Source organism: Physeter macrocephalus, chromosome 2, assembly GCF_002837175.3.
Source record: "Physeter macrocephalus isolate SW-GA chromosome 2, ASM283717v5, whole genome shotgun sequence".
In the NCBI taxonomy this organism is placed as follows: domain Eukaryota; kingdom Metazoa; phylum Chordata; class Mammalia; order Artiodactyla; family Physeteridae; genus Physeter; species Physeter macrocephalus.
Window position 1 is genome coordinate 103,157,508 of NC_041215.1, and position 21,802 is coordinate 103,179,309.

General features: G+C 37.4%; 1 protein-coding gene across 1 annotated transcript in view; it reads right to left on the reverse strand.

Moving 5' to 3' along the window:
* SATB2 (SATB homeobox 2) overlaps positions 1-21,802 on the reverse strand; it is a 200,920-nt gene that overhangs the window by 50,433 nt on the left and 128,685 nt on the right. Inside the window, exons 7-8 of the mRNA XM_024124589.2 lie at positions 6,142-6,354; positions 1,800-1,955 (exon numbers count right to left, since the gene is read on the reverse strand). Of these exons, the coding sequence (XP_023980357.1) occupies positions 1,800-1,955; positions 6,142-6,354 (369 nt within the window). The remainder of the gene's footprint in view (positions 1-1,799; positions 1,956-6,141; positions 6,355-21,802) is intronic.

The following is a 21,802-nucleotide window of genomic DNA, read 5'->3' on the forward strand; positions in this document are numbered from 1 at the left end:
CCAGATTCGACAAAAACAGGGATACTGAGTTCTTCAGGAGGCAACAAAAATTTGGAGAGCTAAGTTTGTCCAACTGGCAAACACACTTTTCAATCAGCCACCTGAATTACTTGGGGAGGCTGGAGGCATCACTATTTCCAGAAGCAATAGTGCCAAGTCAACAGGAAGATTACAAGCATTCTGAGTCAAGTTCTCAGACTGCGGCCTTCAGTTTTTCTTGAAAGCTGCTTATAAAAGGAGGACTGAGTGAAACTTTGATATTTATGTCAAGTCACAACTAAGGGGCAGGTTTGCAGAATCAATTGTGTAGCTTTATACTTACTGCACATTTACCACATATGTCCTTTATTATACAGTGGAAAACCATTAAATGCACAGTAGTTTTGCCAAGTGGCATTATGCATTTAACAGCTTTATTCGTTTAACAGCTCCAACTCTCATTATATTTTGCCATGTGGTACATGGGATTTTATGCATTTAACAGTTTAAGAAAGCTCTATGGTATTTTCTTTTCATGTATTTCATACTATGGTTGGACATTATATCTTAGCAAACTCTATTTCAATGACTTCATTGTGAGAGAAAGAATAATCTGGAAAAATTACTACATCGAAATTGAAATGGGAAAACAATATTTCAATCCTCTTCGAAATTGCTGGATATTCTACTGCTCTCCCTTTATTAACATCTGAAAAATAACTTAAGTCAGGTTACTGCAAAACCACAGGGAAAAAAGGCTATTCCCAAAACCATATAGTTAGTATAAATATAGCATTTAACTATCATTTTAAAAACTTAATTTTCATTAAAAACCACCTTGCTTAATACAATATTCAGTCACTTCCTTCCTTTATAGCACACAACAGAAGATTTGTTAGGGAGATGGTGGACCATTTTACCATTTACATACGTAGGGACGAAAACATTTGTCATGCAAGGCCACAGAGGAAATCAAGCTCAGAATCAAAGGACTCTCAAAATTAAGCTTTAACTAACTTTTGTTTCCTCTACCCTGCATTTGCGTAATTGTTCAACCCACGGATAAATAAGTAGGCACCTCAACCTAACCCATTCTAGGATAGGGCGGTAGTTGTCCCTTTAAATGAATTGAAACGGAGTAGATCCCATCAACTGTTTCTGCTTTCAGAAATAAAAAACCTAAGCATCTGTCTACCCTTTTCCCTGGAGCATTCCATTCCCCACAATCCCAGCACTCTGAAAAATTGTACTGGATAAGCGTCTATGTTTTTCTGTTAAAGATTTTAGCACTCACTCTGCACTCCCCGATGTGTGTTTTCTCCTGGAAAAACAACTGTATTCTATACATAAAAGAAACACCTGACATTGCAAGGTGTCTCTGGGGCTGAGGAAAAGCAGTTATTATAACAAAGTCATCCATTTCCCTGGTGGGAATAAGAGAGGTGATGAGACCTGGCTAAAACTTGGTCTCAGGAAAATGCTGTTTTGAACACACTAAGTTTTGCTCAAATACCAAAAAGAAAGAAAGAAAGAAATGATGAATTGCAATATTCAGAATGAGGAGAGAAATCATTCAAGGCTGATTCCTTTTGAAAAAAAAATTCTTTAAAAGAAAAAAAAACTGGGTTTTGACCTAGTCTCTAATTTGAACTCTGATGGGAATAAAAGCAAACCGTAGAGCAAAATGCAGAACACGACAGGTTCTCTAGGGATTATTATTGTTGTTATTATTATTATAGGAACAGATGTATTTTTATTGGTGGGAGGAGGAGAACGGTCTAATTCCAGCCCTCACTTTTGCTCTTTTAAAAACCACTCACCTGACTTTTATTTGCAGCCACTTTGGCAAACAGGGCTTGAGACACCTTGGCCCTTTTCATCTCCTGTTGGATCTCGTCATAAATGGCAGCTGTGATGTTGACGTTGGCGCCGTCCACCTTAATGGGGAGGTCTGTTGTCGGTGTCGAGGTTTTGGCCTACCAAGAGACCATGAAAATAATAATTTAAAAAGTGCTGCATTCAGCCCAGCCATCTGTGCAGAAATTATCAAAGGATTTCAGTCAGCTGATGCCAAACTGCATTAGCTACAGAGGGACACTTCCTGTCCATTATTCTAATCAGGTTAATTGTGATTGGAAATAATTGCAGTGCATTCCTATAGGACATGCAGAGTCCTGTCAACCTTGTTCTTTCCCTCACAGTAGCTGAGACAGTTCACAGGTACGATGGCTACTCTGGGCACCAAACTCAAGTGATCACCTAACTGCAACACAAGCATGCAGAACACACACACAGTTACCTTCTTCTTTCTGAAAATAGTACACCTTGGAGGAAGAGCCAATTCTTCCAGAAAAAAATGAGTAAATGGGTAGAGGTCTCTAAATAATAAATTATTACTCAATTTAATGCACTCCCGAGTCTCTCTCATTCTTTATTAAAGCTTTACGTATGTCATTCGAGTATGTATGGCTTCCCACCATTATCATCATTATGCTACCCAGACACTCACCTAATTTCACCTAGGAAATCAGTGGAAATGAAACAAAATTTCATTTCATAAAAAGAGGCTTCAGAATGCCTTTGAAGTGCCGTTTTCATTTTCTTAAACTCATATTGTGGTCTTATGTATTCTGCCATGCTCGTTTTAATTGAATGATTTCCCATCAGCTTCAGAGACAAATGAAGGACAATATAGAAGGTGTCTGTACTTCTTGGGGTTAGGATAACCCTAAAACGTTTGAATCTACTTGATCCAAAAGACTACAGAGCATTCACTCTGGTGTGTAAGGAGAAGGTGCTGGGCAGCCTTCTCAGAACCCAGGGCAACAGGACAAAGGGAAAAGTCTGCCCCAACCCTTGGATTCCTGAGCATGGCCAGCTGATTTGGTCTAAAGTGGACTTTTTTTTGTCTTTTCATCCTCACCCACCCTAGAATCCTAAACCACTATGTTCCCTTTGTGGATGTCCTGAGCTGTTGTTCCCCTGCTGGATTGACAGTATGCAGGTTTGGAGAAAGACATGGCATGCAGGGTGGACACCATGGGGTCATTCTCAACAGTGTCTTGAAGCCGGAGTGACGTCCTAAGTTCCCAGGAAGGCTTTGATTCCTACGAGCGCTCAGTGACCTTTGCCATTCTCCTTTGAATTTCCTGTCTCATACTATTTTCTAATTACTGCAAAGTAATAATAAGAATAATTGATGTAGTACTTTTTACGTGCCAGGCACTCCAAAAAGTGCTTTTTTGTTGTTGTTATCACATTTTATTCTTTTAAGAACACAATGAGTTAGACATTATTATTTTCACTTTACAGATGAAGACAACTGAAAATAAAAGAGGATACTTAACTTGCTGGCAGGACATGCAGCAGCAAGTGAAATAACCATGATCTGAACTCAAGTCTCTCGGGCTCCGAAGCACAGGCTCAGGAATCACTGTGCTACGCTGCCTCCAAAACCTCCAGTTCATACTGGGGCTGTTTTTACATGTTTCTTCTTGCCCTCAAGTTTGAGCTATTCCCGTAATAGTCCAATCCTCTCTCATCTTTTTCAAGAAAACTCCCGTTTCTTCTTAAAACTTCTACTTAACGTTCAGTGCTTTTCCTGTTAAGTGCATATTTTAGCATACCATTTCTGCCTTTCTCAATGCACGTTTCTTATTAGCCTCACTGACTAACTAATCTTACCTGACTGGTCAAATCTTCTCTAGAACACTGAGGGCTAAAGTCAAAGCATTGAAATATATGGTGAGGGGCCCAGCCTTGGAATCAGAATAACCAGAGTTCAAATTCTAGCTCTACCACTCAGCCATGTGACCTTACACAAGGTATTGAACCCATCTAAACCTCAGTTTCCTCATCTGTAAAATGAGAACAACAGTGCAAAATGGTGAGGATCCAATTCAGGCAAAATGTTTGCAATACCTGATACAATAAGTGCTCAATAAATGATCTTTCTTATACTTGTATTGTTGTTTTGTTATTTTTAAGTACATTGAGGAATACTGGCCAATTGAAGGTTATGAGAAGAGGTTCTTGAGGTTGAATTTGAAACATGAAAGTCTTCGATTTGTTTTAAACCGATAACAAAGTACTGACAGGGTCTGGAAAATAATCTCCATGGACCTATGCAAGGTTCTGTGTGTGTGTGTGCCTTGCATTGCTGGCTCCGACTCAAAGGCTGAATCAGTGGGTACCCCTCTGACATTTATTTGCACAATGAAAGCCTTATAGTACTATGGATCTTTGCTACTGAGATAGTTCTGTAAAGAATTTTGAATAAGTAGGTAATCATGAAATATTTTAAGTCTTTAGTAACTTTCTCAATGTTTAACCAACAGAAAAAGAAGAATGTTCCAGTAAAAATGTCAGTGCCATGACTGTATTTTCAAAACTATTTTGAGAAAAACATTTTATATTTCTTTTCAGAAATCTCAAAACTGTGAAATTAAACGTTCAATTTCCCTGTTATACTTGTTCCTAAAGGGCACCTTTATCTAGGAATTTTCTAGACAGGATTTTTTGCTGTTTAAAAAAGCAAAATACTGACCTTAGCTGTGTGGTGTTGTAAGTTGGTCTGGATCTGAAAGCTACCAGGTCTTTGAAAAGATGCCTAAGATATAATCTTGTTGGAAAAATATTACGAAGGAGCGGAAAACAAAACACACAGACCTGTGTGATTTTCTAACAAGGAGGAGTGATTTTCTGAGAAGAGTTGCCCAATTAAATGGCCATGAAGCATGGCTGGATTCTCCTATAATGATTTAATGGGCTTCAAAAGTGGCAAAAATGTTGGTGAATTTAATAGAAGTAAATATTAGTGCAAATTAACAACTCGTCCAACTCAACAGCTCAACATGTATGCCCCAAAATTTTCAAAAAATAAAAATAAAGATAAAAAAGCTTGGTTACAGTGGTCCAAAGTAAGCAGTCAAGAGACTTATTTTTGGTTTAACAGTAACTAAAATTCATAATTCACTAAACACTAAAGTCTAAGTATCACAGTTTGGCAGTGCACGATAGAAAATTATCTTCAGTTAAAAAATCTATTGCAGAGTGCAAAATATAAAAAGAGTTAAGATGTGTGAAAAAATGGATACACTTGAAAAAGCTCAAATATTTCTATTAGAATAAGATTCTGCTTAATCAGTTCCTTAGGACTCACCAGAAAACAAACTCCTAAACCCAAAACTATAGTATCTAAGCAAAAAAAAAAAAAACACCCTTTATTTTCAAAGTACCCATTTTTCTGATTTGTACAAATGTGTACCTGTTAAATATTTGTTTTGAAAACTATCACTCAAGAAGGAACTTGCAACCATGCTAGCAACACTAAATGGGGTGGCTTTACCATAAACCGTTGATTAGTAAAAGTTTAGGGGAAGTAGGGAGTAGGCTAAAAATAAGTGGGCTCAGATCTGAATTGGAAATGACTCTTGGCTGACTTGAGACCTTGACCCTTCAGTTAAAATCTTTAAATCACACATTACTAGATGTATGCATCTGCAGGAGGACCTGAGAACAGAATGCTTTTAAAGTGTGAAGAAAGGAGGGATAGAAAGCTGAGTCAGGGTCCTGTGGACATCACTGTAGGAAGGAAAATAATTAAGGCCTACATTTCCACTACCATTTTCCAAGGGACCACTGAATGAGCTCCCAGTCATTCTGATATAGCCACTGCATTTGCATGCTTCCATCACACACAGGTTCCTCCCTGATTTTGTCTCTTTCAGATTGCATCAAGCAGAACTTGGACTACTCTAGCTGTCCCCTGCTCCCAGCTACCCTACTCCCATCCAAATAAATACACAATTGAAGGAAAAGCAATGCTTTACAAACTCAGCTTCAATACAAATCCCCTAGCCCCTTCTTTGATAACCAAATAGCTGTATGTAGACATCTAGTGCTTACCCTTCCACCCACGGCTGCCCTCCTGCCACATGTGGAAGAATGGAACTTTCTTAAAAGGACAGAAATGGCATGGATGATATAGTAAAAGATAACCACAAGCATATGGTCAGAGGTTCATACCCTTTGACCCACATATTCAGTGGATTAAAAAGTGCTGGAAGTATGTCTCTTCGTTTTTGAGGGAAAACACAGTAGCAGTGAAGGCAAGATATCTCCAAGGCTAAGAGTGAAAAGTCAGTGGAGCGAATCTCTCACCTGAGGGGTTCGGGAGGAGCTGGGACTGCTGGAGGCTGATGAGACCATGCTTACATTGGGGTTCATGCTCCGCTCTCTCTCATCCTGGTATATGCGGTCCCGCTCCACTTCCGGCAGATTGAGGAAATTCTGCATAGCCCTCAGGTTTACTAAAAGAGACTGAGATGCTGTCCGAGGGTCTTCTTCCTTACGCAGAATCTCAGACAACAATCCCTGATTAAATGGAAAAAAAAAAAAAGTAGGCCAAGTTATATCTGCAGGTATGCGCGTGTGGTTTCCGTCTTGTGCCCCTCTTCCACTTTATCTGTTTGGTGTAACCAGCTGGCTGTGATGTCAAGAACCTCAGTCTAATTCCTGAGGGTTCTCCAGCAGGAAGATTTGGTGGGAACGTGCTTGCTCTCTGGGGGCTGTGCCTTATTTTGGAACATTCTATTCTGACACTTTATCATCACTGTAATAATCATCAGTGTACAGAGATGCCAGCTAGCAAGGTAGGCGCTCAGAAGAATTGTGAAACTGCAATTACCACCAGGTGCCTCCTACAAGTATTTCAGGAACTGTTAGAACTCTCTCTGCTTGAAACTGGGAACACTTGGCAGTCCTGCTCAGCTTTACAAATCTGCCAAGTTTGGTAAATTTAGTTCCGACATTTAAACAGCATGGGAGATTTACATCGACTTAAAAAAAAAAGTTTGGCTGAATTTCTGTGTGACCGGCCACTGTTTTCAATATAGATGTTTCTTATGGAAAGAAGAAAAAGAAAAAAAAAAGACACAAAGCAAATGGCTATAACTTGGTCTCTATTAACTTCCCAATCCACACACATAATAGGTTTCCTTGCATAGGTACCAGAGGGCACCCAAACCTTTTTATGAGATGCCCTCATGGGGACGCTCCAATCCCACCATTAAAGCAACGGAAGTATAGTCACATCCGGTAACAGGCCACAGCGCACCTCAGAGAATGCCATGATAGGCTCAGATACTTTCTGATTGTGTGACCCATCCAAACAGAATGCTTTACATAAAAAACTGGTGTTTTTCTGTGCTCTGCTGACAGAGAATTCACAAAGAACAGAAAAATGTTGACAAGTCTAAAGAAAAGTAGTATGGACGCAAAAAGAAGGCTAGAGACCTGAATTAGAACACTGCAGTACTTGGGGCAAAAGCAGATCCATTTCCATTCTGCACACTTGTTAGATTATCACACAGAGGCATCACTTTACATTCCCAGCTAACATCCCTTCTCAGGGCAGTATGAGATCAGGGCCTAGGATTATCCCCCAGAAAAAGCTAAGATGTTAACCTCTGTATCTTACAACAGATGAGGATAACCCCAAATCGTAAAAGTAGATGCCAAAGGCATTTCCACTTAGGGGATATTAATGCAAAGAAACACTATCAGATTTGTAATGGATGGCTAAACAGGCCGTATTTGGCCCATAGGCCGAAAAGGCATTGGATACCAAAGAAATATACCATCTCTAGTTGGCCAAAAATCCTCAGGGTAAGTAGCAGGTTTTTTGTTTAAAAGAATAATGCATTAATATAGTGAAGCAAATGTCACTTACAGGAATGTGCATTACACAGTTATCAGCTTCTGGGAGTAATCACCACTCAAAACATCATGTAAGACAATTTTACTATAAGGAACCTACAAGAGGCATGCCATCTGATACCTCTTGCCAGTTCAGTTGTCATTACTTTGATTAGAGAAGTCTTTACAAATGAGACTATAATATGCCATACAACGAAGCTAGAAAAAAATGTTAACAAGTGTGTGTCTGTGTGCGTGGGTGACCAAGGAAAGGTCAAGGTAGGGCATGTATATAAAACTACCCTACTGGGCTTCCCTGGTGGCGCAGTGGTTGAGAGTCCGCCTGCCAATGCAGGGGACATGGGTTCGTGCCCCGGTCCGGGAAGATCCCACATGCCGCGGAGCGGCTGGGTCCGTGAGCCGTGGCCGCTGAGCCTGCGCGTCCGGAGCCTGTGCTCCACAACGGGAGAGGCCACAACAGTGAGAGGCCCGCGTACCACAAAAAAAAAAAAAAAAAAAAAACTACCCTACTGCTGAAATGATTCTAAGAAAATCTTGATTTCTTGTCATGCTTTCAGAAAGAAGCAACAAGTGAGACACTTATCTTCCAGAAAATGTTATACAATATAAGTATTAATTCTCTTTCTGAAATTAAAAGTCAGCTCTGCCTTAAGTTATCCTACTTTCCACTTGGACTAAGCAACCTGAAATATTAATAACAAATTTGTTTCTAAGACAAAATTCTCCAAATTAATATTTGGGATGTGAAAAAGAGGGATGTGAATTTAAAATCAATACCAATTTCCTATATATACAATGGAATACTACACAGCCATAAAAAAGAATGAAATAATGCCATTTGCAGCAACATGGATGGACCTAGAGATTGTCATACTAAGTGAAGTAAGTCTGACAGAGAAAGAGAAATATCATATGATATCACTTATAGGTAGAATCTAAAATATGATACAAATGAACTTATTCACAAAACAGAAACAGACTCACAGACATAGAAAACAAACTTATGGTTATCAAAGGGGAAAGGGCAGGGGAGGAAGTTTGGGATTAGCAGGTACAAACTACTATATATAAAACAGATAAACAACAAGGTCCTACTGTATAGCACAGGGAACTATATTCAATAGCTTGTCATAAACCATAATGGAAAAGAATATGAAAAAGAATATATATATATATGAATGAATCATTTTGCTGTATACCAGAAACTAACATGACATTGTCAATCAACTATACTTCAATAAAATTAAAAAATTAAAATTAAATAAAAAATTAAAGCATAAAAGATGATCAATAAAAATTTCCAATACTAATAAGATACTAAGATTGATATTTTCTGAGCTTTCTTTAACAATGAACTTTGCACATGAAGGACAAGTTGGTACCCACTCTCCTTCTCTCTGTCTTTTTCTCTCTCTCATAAGTAACTTTAGCATTTTACTAAATGTCAGACTACCAAATTTGGAAAAGTTTTAGGATCTACGTGGATATATTCTTTATCCTGGTTATATGATTATACTTAAGATCTCTCAAAGGCGAAGTCTGTAAACTCTTTCTTCCATGAAATTATTTTCACAAATTGTGGAGGACACTATGGCAAAGATCTTCCATACAAAATACTGAAAAAACAAAAAATATTGTTCTAATGGACGAGGTTCAAAATTGTAAGTCTGTTTATTCCTAATCAATAGAAAACAAAATCACTCCTAAGGATAGAGTTCTTTTATTTATTTTTTGTTCAGCTTGGTTTACCTTTTTTTCCCACATTGAAATTGTGGAGTTCCTTCCCCTGCATTTTTTACATGTTGGACAACATTACAGGGAAATGAATCCATCTCTAAGAAAAATCAAGACAAAGCATCCTTGTAAATGACTGCTCATCAGCACCACTTCTGAAGTGAATGAGACACAATATTTGTATTTTAAGGGGTTGGTGGAATATACTGTTGCCTCTGTTTTATTCGCCTAATTGAAGATAAAGTCTCAAACCAACAAGGTGGCCATTGCTGTCCTAGAGAATGAGAACACTGTTCTAAATTATTTACTTAAAGTCTCATCTGTGTAACCCTGGTCCCAAAGCAGATTCTTTTTACCTCAGACATTTTCAATAACAAGTGGCTAACTGGTGGGCACAAGAAGAGTTTTAGGTGTTTTGTTGAGCCTTCTTCATTTTGGTTATGTGCTTTTAACGACTTAAGCAGGGATTTTAAAAAACATAGTCAAAATTCTGCAGGCACATAAATGTAAAGCACGTTTTATTTAGTTAGCTTAAAATCATCATAGGGGAAACAGATCAGAAGAAAATGTACGGCATAACTTAAATATACCACAAATCACCCCATCTAATTATCAAGATAAGTAAATGTTTATCGTATTGAAACTGTCTTGAATAGAACATAAATTAATAATTTATCTTGCATAAATATTTCTAAAGCCCTTGCTACTATGTTGTCTGGCATTTAATTATCAACCAGCCAGGCAGGAGGTGTCACTTGGACATTCCCATTATGCAGCCTGAGACATAGAGAACATGGCATGGCACCTGGGCACTGAAAAAAAGATGTACTTTTATGACTAGAAAGGTCATGAATATTGAGAATGTAAAAATTGAGGGAAATTAATAAATTAACCAGGATATTGCTTATTAAAATTTCATACCAGTAATCTTATTAAAACATATTGCAAGTATTCAGTAAAGTGGTCATTAAGTATTTTCCTCATCATAGGCAACAGAGCCTTCTCAAGGGAGAGATTATAAACAATTCTCTCCATGGTGTTAGCTGAGGTTGTATAAGACCAGGAAACATGTTGACTGAAAAGGAGTAGAACAAACCTCTGCACAGGGTAGAAAGGCACCTTCTACCAGAGCCCTTGGGTTACAGGTCACTGAAAAAAGAAGGGAGTTGGGCAAAAAGAGCCTCAAATTGGCCTTCTCCCTAGTCTTTTAATGGAGGATTTTGTAAGCTCCATATTATTTCCAGCACCAGCAAAGAATACATGAGGTTGGCAGAAAAATTCAATAAAAGCAAAATAATTCAAAGCACAAAAAAAGAGATAATATAATGCCATCTAGCTTCATTGCTAATACAGGCTATCTCTACAGACAAAACAAAGAACTGGGGCTGGGAATTCCCTGGTGGTCCAGGGGTAAGGACTTGGCTCTTTCACTGCTGAGGGTGCAGGTTCAAGCCCTGATGGGGGGAACTAAGATCCCATAAGCCACGCGATGTGGCCAAAAAAAAAAGAACTAGGGCTAATTTTTTAAATAAAAAATTGCTATGCTTATTATTAATAGTATTTTAATAATATTTGTGACATCTTAAATGACCTTAGAGTTTCTGAATCTGCAATTTCTGTTGAAGAGCTTTCTTATTTGAAGAGTTTTTCTTATTATTATGATTTTCATATTCCTTCAACAATTTATATAGTTTGCTCCAAATCGTTAGTGTGCAAAATACATGCTGATACTCAGAAATATTTGGGAAACATTACCATGACTGGCTCTATAAAATTTACTTCCAAGTATCTGTACTAGCCCTTGAGGCTTCGTCTGGGACGGGTGAGGAACTGCCTTTGATGGGCCCTTAAATCCTCTTAAATCCTTTAAGAGAGCAAGAAGAGAACCCAAGCCTGGGCCAGGTTTTAGGAATCTGAGCCTGAGCCCATCAGACCTCCCAGGTCACTCCAGGAGAGGTCACTGAAGGTCATTACTGACTAGATTTTATTTATTTATTTATTTATTTATTTATTTATTTATTTTTGGCTGAGTTGGGTCTTCGTTGCTGCGCACAGGCTCTCTCTAGTTGCGTCGAGCGGGGGCTACTCTTCGTTGTGGTGCGCAGGCTTCTCATTGCGGTGGCTTCTCTTGTTGCGGAGCACCGGCTCTAGGCGTGCAGGCCTCAGTAGTTGAGGCTCGCGGGCTCTAGAGCGCAGGTTCAGCAGTTGTGGCGCACGGGCTTAGTTGCTCCGCAGCACGTGGGATCTTCCCGGACCAGGGATCGACCCCGCGTCCCCTGCACTGACAGGCGGACTCTTAACCACTGCACCACCAGGGAAGCCCCTGACTAGATTTTAACAGATATCTCTTCTTCATACTTCCTAGACATTTGTAATTCTCTACGATTAGGTTATATCTCCCATTTATCTAGAGAACCCCCAAATTCAATACACCTATTGCCAAAAAATGACAGATCAGTCTAGTAATTCACTCCCTATTTACAACTTGGTACAAAGCTCATAAAAGAATGGAAAGATTAATAAGACATAGATTCTGCTGCCAAAGAGTTTACTATACAATGGTTTACAGAAGCACAATGTGAAAGATAAGTGTCATAAATTTCAGACAGAACTAGTACCATCTCAGTTCAAAAGAGGGGGAAAGTATTGCCATCGCAAGACTCAGGGAAAACGTTTTGGAAGAGGTGGTATTTAACTTGGCGGGGATTCAAAATGTACATAATGCATAGACATAGAGATAGTGATGAGACCAGGCGAAGGGGGAGGGCAAATGAGGGATTGGATAGTATTAGAACACTTGAAGAAAAAGAAAGAGCATGACTAATCCAGAATACCAAGAGAAGTTTCTGTTTTCTTAAAAGCTTAAAAAAAAATGCAAAAACTGATAAAGTGGTAGAAGACTTTTTGAAGTGAAAATAATACAGTCCACATTAATATAATTCAGAACTACTAGAGTATACACAAACTAACCAGCAAACACTACCCCCAAAATGAAGTGATATTAGATAATCTGTTCAGCCTTTTTGTCACCTGCAACAAATTAGGCTTTCAATATGCAAAACATCTTCCTTCCAGAAAAACAAATGATCATGATTCCATTTAATTGTAATTTAATGAGTCATAATTTACTTTTTAAAGTGATATACACCAGGTGTGTATTGAAAAAACTGGCCCAGCCAAACCCCAGTGCTATTCTTTGGAAAAAGCCTCAAACTAGCTGGAGACTATTTTCATTTCTGTAAATTATATTTCTGTTCACATATTTATTCTAACATAAACTTTTGAAGTTAACCTCCGAAATACTCATATATCATATAACATACATAGTATATCATAGTTTGAAAGTGTTAGGTTCCAACCCAAACAAAGATAGATATTAGAATGTCATATAAATCCCAAAGAAAGCTTATATGTACTACTGATTGCAATGCCAAAGGGAAAAATATATGCTTGCCACTTCTACAGAATCATTTGGACTGGTTATTTTAGAGAAAATTAGCCCTATTCCTTTATAATGTATTTTAATTATTAATTGTTGGATGTATCAATAATAAAGAATATAAGCTTTTAAAATGAAGGTCCTTTTCAGAAATCAAGTTACATCTCTTTAAGGGTGTATGGGTTGAAACATATTTACTTTGTAGTAGTGAGTCTGAAAATATATTTTAGTTCATCATTTGCTTAAAACAAATGATGTCCTAACCAATCAAGTTTCAAAGGCACATATACCCCCATTTTACGGATTAAAATTACAGAGGGTCAGAGGTGGAAGAGGCCCTGGTACCCATATGGGCTAACCCCACACCCTGCCACTGAGCATGACCTGTCTATCACATAGTTCCCTCTGAAGGTACTCTTCACGTTTCACCACCCCTTTTGCATGCTTATTGGTTAGCCTTAACTTCATACAATTCTGAAATGTCTGGTTCCAGCTGACATGAGAGCCAAAAAATGGTATCCTCTGATGAAAACCAGGTGATACCAAATTCTTAGCCTAATTGTACAAAGTGAACTCTTCAGTTTCAGTGGTTAATGCACAGTTAGTTGAAGCTGTGAACTGAGCTCTTGGCTGAACAGAGTATTGACATCCTACCACCTGAAAGCTGACCTAACAGAATCAGTTCTCTCCTAACCTCCAGTCTCATTTCCTTCTAGACGTTCCTGAGAGGCACGTTCTCCTCTGCTCACAAATATAAACAGGTTTCCCTGGGTCCCATATTCATAATCTACAGCCCCACTACAAAGCTGACTACTGAAATTCATTTGTGTTATGCTAAAAAAATACTCACCTCCCCCATCACCCCCTAGAGTACTGCTTAGCCATGAAGCCAGAGTACTTAGTCTGATTTGAATAAAAGGTATACAGGGCACAACAATGACAATTTGATTTTTATTATTAAAAATGATGTGTTAAATCCTCAAAGAAAATGTTGTTATTGCATTAGTTTAATAAAAACCTCCCTTTTACTATAATATTTCTTTATTAGAAAAGACAGCCTATGCATATAGCACTTTTGAACCATGGGGGTAGATAGAATTGAGCATCTAAAGGGAATTAATGTACTCTGCAAATATAAATGCATATATAAAAGTAACATTTGCAGACAAATGTTGTTGCTGTAGAGATGTATTCTGTAATGCACTAAAAGACTATGTATATATCTGTATATGTATATACACTGCAGTTGGCAATACTTTCTCCCTCCTTTGAAGGGAGATGGCACTAGTTCTATTTCACATTTATGACACTTATCATCTTTACATTGTGTAACTATAAAACCTCTTTCTCCCATCATATAGTAAACTCCTTGGGAGGAGAATCTACATTTTGTGCTTAGTGGTTAGTTGGGGATATACAGGAATATAGAGCCCTAAGAAAGCATCAAATGCATATTTCTCATTTTTCTGGAAGTGGGAATCCCATCTTTGCTAAACAGTCAGCAGCAGGCCCTGATGGACTACATGTTAAAAGCCTAACTCACAATAACTCAAGATCTTCTCATACAACCTGTTGAAAACGATAAGATAATAAATACTGAAATTTTGTGCCATGCAAACTCCACTTTAGAACAAATATTCCATGCACCCCAAACCTACAATCTATTAAATGAAACACTTCCCTCACAGACAGGTTTCTTTCTAGTGTATATAATAAAACTTCGCTTGTGCCATCTGACACATCAGAGTACTGTAAGCATGCAAACCAAAGTTAGCAGGTGCGACAGAACATTCTTGAAACCAAAGCAGTCTGTGCTTTCTTAACTGCAATCCCCTGTCCAAGCCACACTTGAGCATGTACCGTGGAGGAACTTAGCCAAAACCAGATTCCTGGCAACTTTACTACTTTGTACCTACCTAATCTATACAACGATAGATGCAATTAAATAAACAGTCCTGTCTCATTTTCTTCCTTCCCTCCTTATCTCTAGGAAGTCTTAGGTACTGGAATGGGGGATAGTGCACAACCTAAGTCAAAATTTTCTAAACACATTAGCACCAAAAAGCAAAAGCAAATACAGAACTGAACAGGTTCCTTTTGGAAACATTTACCAGTTGTGTTCTCAGCTCTGGGCACATACATGGTTTCTACTAACACCTCAAGTACCTGGCACCATGACTATTGAATTCACAAAGTGCTGGGCCCTGGTTATTCCTAGTTTCCATGAGTATTCTGTGAAACAACTGTTGGCAAACTTCCAAAAAATTTACTAGCTTTGGCTACTTTGTCAAAACATTGGCAAAAATAGTACTTTCAAAAACAAAACAAAACAAAACAAAAACATACATTTATTGCATATTTATATCTCAAATGTATCAAATGCATTCAGATATAAGAAGAAAAGCAGTCTATTAACATATGAGTTGACTCTGTCCTGAAATAACTATAAAACATTATTTTTTCTTGCTGAACATTTTCTGCCTTAGCTTCAATCACCTCCAGAGCCAAAAGCACCTGTTCTTACACAGTACATGCAACATATTACAGTACTTATCATACCACAATGGGATTACTGGTTTAAAAGTCTGTTTATTCCTCATACCTCCTTGAAGGAGGGACTGTGTCTTTCTGCTCTATGATAACAGAAATGAATGAGAAAAAAGGGGATATGAGTTCTGAAGTTAGAATTGCTGGGTTCAAAACTGGGCTTCACCTGGACAAGGATTAATTAACCTCCTTATGGCACAGTTTCCTCACCTGTAAAATTGAGATAATAATTGCACTTCCCTCATAGGATTCCCTAGAGAGCTTATAACTGTACCCTATATGTGTTAAATGTTCAATAATTGTTAGCCCTCATTATAACCCCAGCATAGTCTCTGAATGCTTAATAAATATTTGTTAAATGAATGGATAAAGACAGAACTAACATCAAAGTACATTTCTTATTTTAAATTTGCAACTTCAAATATTCGAGGCCTTCCACTTACATTGTGCTATATGTCTTCCCATACAGAACACAGAAAATATTTTTTAAAAGTTTTTAGGAAGTAGAATAATGAAAATTATTTGGGATAGAGGAGAATGTAAAATAAAATTTAATGAATTATCTAAAGTGAAATGACCATATGGACATTCAGGACAGCACTAAACTAAGATATTCATTTATACTTCAAGGAAGTAAAACCACTTTCCTTCCTTAAGTAACTTTTAAAATCAGCCTTAATCTGCATCATTGTTGAAGCATGGGTCACAATTATTAGTGGATGATAAAATTAATTTAGCATATAACTAGTTTTTTATAACAAAATGCAATTAAATAGATTAGAAATTACCACAGTGCTTCATACATGTATTGTTTCATGAAGGCTTTTTTTTCTTTCATGAATAAATATACAGATAGATATAGTTGGAAATGAGATAGAACTCAAAACAGACATACATACATATGTGAACAAATGTGTGAGTGTGTGTATGTGTACTAGCTCATGATGTAAAAATTATTTCTTACTGGGTGTTGCAGTCAGAGAAATTTGAAAGTAAATACTGTTGTCTACAGGAATAATTTTAGGCACAAAACTGGCAGATAGAATTTAAACAACCTTGTAATTTCCAACTGACTTCAAAGTGATTCAGTTACATTTTTCTCACAGAATTTTTGGCCTTTAAACTTAATTCACTTTATTTGAACAAACATGCACTTAACCCCTGGCCAAATGGTCATCATTTCAATCAATAGACAAAAAAGGAACAATTTATGTATTTTTTAAAGTTACTTTGAATAAGCAAAGGTGAAAAGCATATAAATAATGGAATCTAAAGGTTTCCTTATATTTCTTCTATAAAAATTCTACATTAATTATAAACATCACCCAGGACTTGGAGAAACTAGTTAAATAATAAATCTAGGCTTTCCCACTAAAAGTGCAGGTCTCTACTGAGACACACTCACTAGAAGTGAAATACCTTATTTAGGACAGAGACCCCTTCATCTGTGTGAAACGAGTCAATCACTCCTTGTCAGAGAATAGTGACAAAAACTTATAAAACCATCATCAAAAGGCAGTCTTTTTGAGTAAAGTAGAAAAACCTGAATTTTCTATAATAGTTCAGCAACTAATTGTTAAGGACTTTGCACACTGATCAGAGATGAAAGGAATAGATAGAAGAGTGTGCTGTCATGTTTCTTTCCTCTGATTCTTTGGTACAAGTTTTGTGAAGGACGGGGAAAAAGGAGTCTTCATATTTTCTTTTGCATAAAATGCTCTATTTCAATTAGATTTAGGAATGGGAATAGGGGTGGTATATGTTTGACAGCTACTGAATCAACATTCTCTTTACCCAGAGCACAAACAGAGACAGCATCTCCCCCACGCTTTTTGGCTGAAATTGCCTAAAAAGTGCTAATTAATGATAGTCTTTATATGTAAGGAGGACTAAATTGAGACCACTATCTAGAGGGCCATCCTTAAGTCACTGAATAACTTTGAGACACTGCTATCCTAGGAGATATTAATATTATTACAATCTTTAAATCTATGAATTCAAGCCAGTGATTCTGAAATGAAAGAGTACCTATTTTATGAAGCTTGCAGGGTCATCTTTTCCTACTTTATTAATTTAGTGCTGAAATCAAAAGAGGGTATGTTATTTGCTTCAAAACCCAATAACATGTTCATGCCTGATCTGCAGCATTTCATATTTACAGCCCATCTTTCAGTTGGAGGACTTCCTTTTTCTCACAGGTTTCCTTGTCATTTTATAACCAGCTTACTGGACCATGGAGTCAAGACCCCTGGATTTACATTGTATTCTATTCCTGTATGCCTTGCTGAGTGCCTATATCTCTACTGGATATTGAGAAGTAATGACTTGAGACCAGAGGTCAGCTGAGAAAGAATTCTAAATATCTTGGAGGTCAAGGTTTCTACAAATATAAACTGTACATGTAATTAAATCATGCCTACCTTTGGCTAACAATATGTATAAATCAAACACAAAGTTAAAAGAGACGATCTCCCCAACCCCGAAAAAACTAACTGGTAACACACTAAAAGCTCAGACTTCCAAATATTTTGGTTGCTAAAATTTTCATTTTGTTGCTACACATCTCTTCCTAACTGCCACTTCGAAATATGTTTAGTAAGTCCTTAGACACTTTTAACCTTAATAATACGGGTGGGCAAATACTATAAACACAATGCCAATAAAGCATAAAAGCAAAGTCCATGTCATTTTACACAAAGACATTTACATTTCTAGCTGTTGACCTTACTGCCAATTTTTCTGATACATAATTCAATTTAATTTTCCAATCTGTTGAAAACATTCTCTGGTTGCTGAGTGACTTCACGAGCTGTATTTATGACCCTGGCCTTAAGTTTTTTCAAATGATGTGGCTTTGATATGTAAACAGCAGATTTTTTGCGAAGTCTCATAAAAAATAAAAAGTAGGCAAATAAGGACAGGTCAACCAAATGAGTTCCCAAAGGATTAAAAAATCCTCTTCTCTATCAGATAAAACCAAGATGAACAGCTTTCTCAAAAAAAGCCTTTGACCTTATAAATTGTGTAACTTTGTGACTTTTTCATCAAACTAAAGAAGGAGCAAGACACCAAATTAGAGGCCTTTCTGTTGCAGAAGAATAACACATTTTGCAAAACACACAAGGGCTTCTACTGAAAACATGTTTCTAAGAATTGGCTCAGGAGAGCTACCTGAGACACAAAATGAACCCGAACTTTCTGAGTTATGGCATAATCTGCTAGAGGAAAAAGAAAAATCACTACACTGTGTAAATAACGAATATGGCAAAAGTCTCGTTTTCAATCAATACAAACCTCTTAATGCCAATTCTTTGTGTATGGATATTTCCTGAACCCCACCTTCAAGGTAAGGGGATAGTGGTGCAGACAGGGGCAGAGAATCACACCTCATTTCCCTTTGCTGGCATTCTAATGCTCCCATTCACATGTGGCAGGGCATTCGTTCCGATGGATTTAGCCTAGTTTCGATCAAAGCTTCCTCTACTTCATTTAACAAATTTGCTCAGATGGAAGGTCTCAAAGGAGAAATAATGTTAGTAAATGGGGGATTTCTGAACATATGAATATGTAGGTCATTGGATTTTTAAATAAATTAGAGAATAGTTTATCTATTAAGGAAGATTTACTGTACATATTTCATGAAACCATTCTTATTATAGGTCAGTGGACATCCCCTAACCATTCCTGGGCAATATTAAGCCTTGTAAAATAGTCACAAACCTTTTCATATAGTCATAAGCCTCTGATTTATTTTTTTTAAGTCCATAAAGTAACAGGGGCAAAAGAATGCTTTAGGTTAGGATTCATAATTAAACTGTCAAAATGCAAAGATGTAAACACAGTAAATAGCCAAGCAACTTATTTCATGTCCATAGGACTGATAAGTGAAAGTGTGCCAACACTAAAATAAATTTGGGATAGAAGCAAGGAAAAATGTATATGCAAAAAAATAAAACCTGACAGAGCACTGGTCCTATTATTTCTTGAAATTATCAGCCTAACAGACCCATTTGCATCATTGACAGAGCACTGGCGATTTGGCAGGGCTGAGAAGCAAAGCTACTCTGAAACTCACATAAATCACATAATTCATCTTTGAGACTCAGTAAGGACGGCTTTAAGTCAAGTTTGAAAGATCTCATAGGGCCTTATATCCAATGTCTGTTTCTGTCTTATTCCTTCTCTCTCTCTCCCCCATCCTTCTAACCAACCCCACCCCACATTCAATATCCACAAGTAAATCTGGCTAATATCAATATCAGCCCACTGAATTCAGGGGACTCAGTTTAAAATAACAATAGTGATAATATTTTCAAGAGAAAGTAGTACAGTAAAAACTTCTATACAATTCTATATTATTTCCTTAACATCTTGCTCATGATTTATGAACAATACTGATAATATTTTCAAAACAAAGTAGTATAATAAAAACCTCTATACTATTCCCATAATAACATCTTGCCTTAGATTTGTGAAGGTATTAGGTATAAAATTGAAGATAAGTTTTATTCAAACTACTCTCCCATGGCATAACCAAATGCCAATTAGACTAGCAATGACCTAGATCTATAATCTGGGATAAAAAGCACATCCTGAGATAAAGATTCCTGTGCAAGTGATTTATTCAGGAAGTGCTTCTGAGGGAAACTGGTGAAGGAGTGGGAGAAGCAGGTCAGAGAAGGGAGGAGATCCAAACAAAGCCCCAGCCTCAGCCCTATCCTGCAGAGAGCTCTGGAGGGGAAGTCACACTTCAGTGCTGTCCCGACTATGGAGGCAAGGAGCTGGGTTTTCACCCTCCTGCACCTATCAGACATTGGTTAAGCATGTCCAGCTCTCTGAAGAACCTAGGGGCAGGACAGGAATAAAGACACAGCCGTAGAGAATGGTCTTGAGGACACGGGAAGAGGGAAGGGTAACCTGGGATGAAGTAAGAGAGTGGCATGGACTTATATATACTACCAAATGTAAAAGAGAGAGCTAGTGGGAAGCAGCCGCATAGCACAGGGAGATCAGCTCGGTGCTTTGTGACCACCTAGAGGGGTGGGATAGGGAGGGTGGGAGGGAGATGCAAGAGGAAGGAGATATAGCGACATATGTATATGTATAGCTGATTCACTCTGTTATACAGCAGGAACTAACACACCATTGTAAAGAAATTATACTCCAATAAAGATATTAAATATATATATATGGAAATTAAAAGAAAAAAATACAGGATACAAGAATATCTGAGACTCATGAAAGAACCTGATAAAATTGATTAAATCCAGTTTATTCTGAAAAAAAAAAAAAAGACACATGTACCCCAATGTTCATTGAAGCACTATTTACAATAGCCAGGTCATGGAAGCAACATAAATGCCCATGGACAGACGAATGGATAAAGACGATGTGGTACAGCAATCAGAGAAGAAAAAGAAATAAAAGGAATCCAAATCAGAAAAGAAGAAGTAAAGCTGTCACTGTTTGCAGATGACATGATACTATACATAGAGAATCCTAAAGATGCTACCAGAAAACTACTAGAGCTAATCAATGAATTGGGTAAAGTAGCAGGATACAAAATTAATGCACAGAAATCTCTGGCATTCCTATACACTAATGATGAGAAATCCGAAAGTGAAATTAAGAAAACACTCCCATTTACCATTGCAACAAAAAGAATAAAATATCTAGGAATAAACCTACCTAAGCAGACAAAAGACCTGCATTTTTCACAGAACTAGAACAACATATTTCACAATTTGTATGGAAACACAAAAGACCCCGAATAGCCAAAGCAATGTTGAGAAAGAAAAACAGAGCTGGAGGAATCAGGCTCCCGGATTTCAGACTATACTACAAAGCTACAGTAATCAAGATAGTATGGTACTGGCACAAAAACAGAAATATAGATCACTAGAACAGGATAGAAAGCCCAGAGATAAACCCTCACACATACGGTCACCTTATCTTTGATAAAGGAGGCAAGAATATACAATGGAGAAAAGACAGCCTCTTCAATAAGTGGTGCTGGAAAAACTGGACAGCTACATGTAAAAGAATGAAATTAGAACTAGAAATTAGAACTAGAAATTAGAACTCCCTAACACCATACACAAACATAAACTCAAAGTGGATTAAAGACCTAAATGTAAGGCCAGACACCATCAAACTCTGAAAGGAAAACAGGCAGAACACTCTATGACATAAATCACAGCAAGATCCTTTGTGACCCACCTCCTACAGAAATGGAAATAAAAACAAAAATAAACAAATGGGACCTAATGAAACTTAAAAGCTTTTGCACAGCAAAGGAAACCATAAACAAGACCAAAAGACAACCCTCAGAAAGGGAGAAAACACTTGCAAATGAAGCAACTGACAAAGGATTAATCTCCAAAA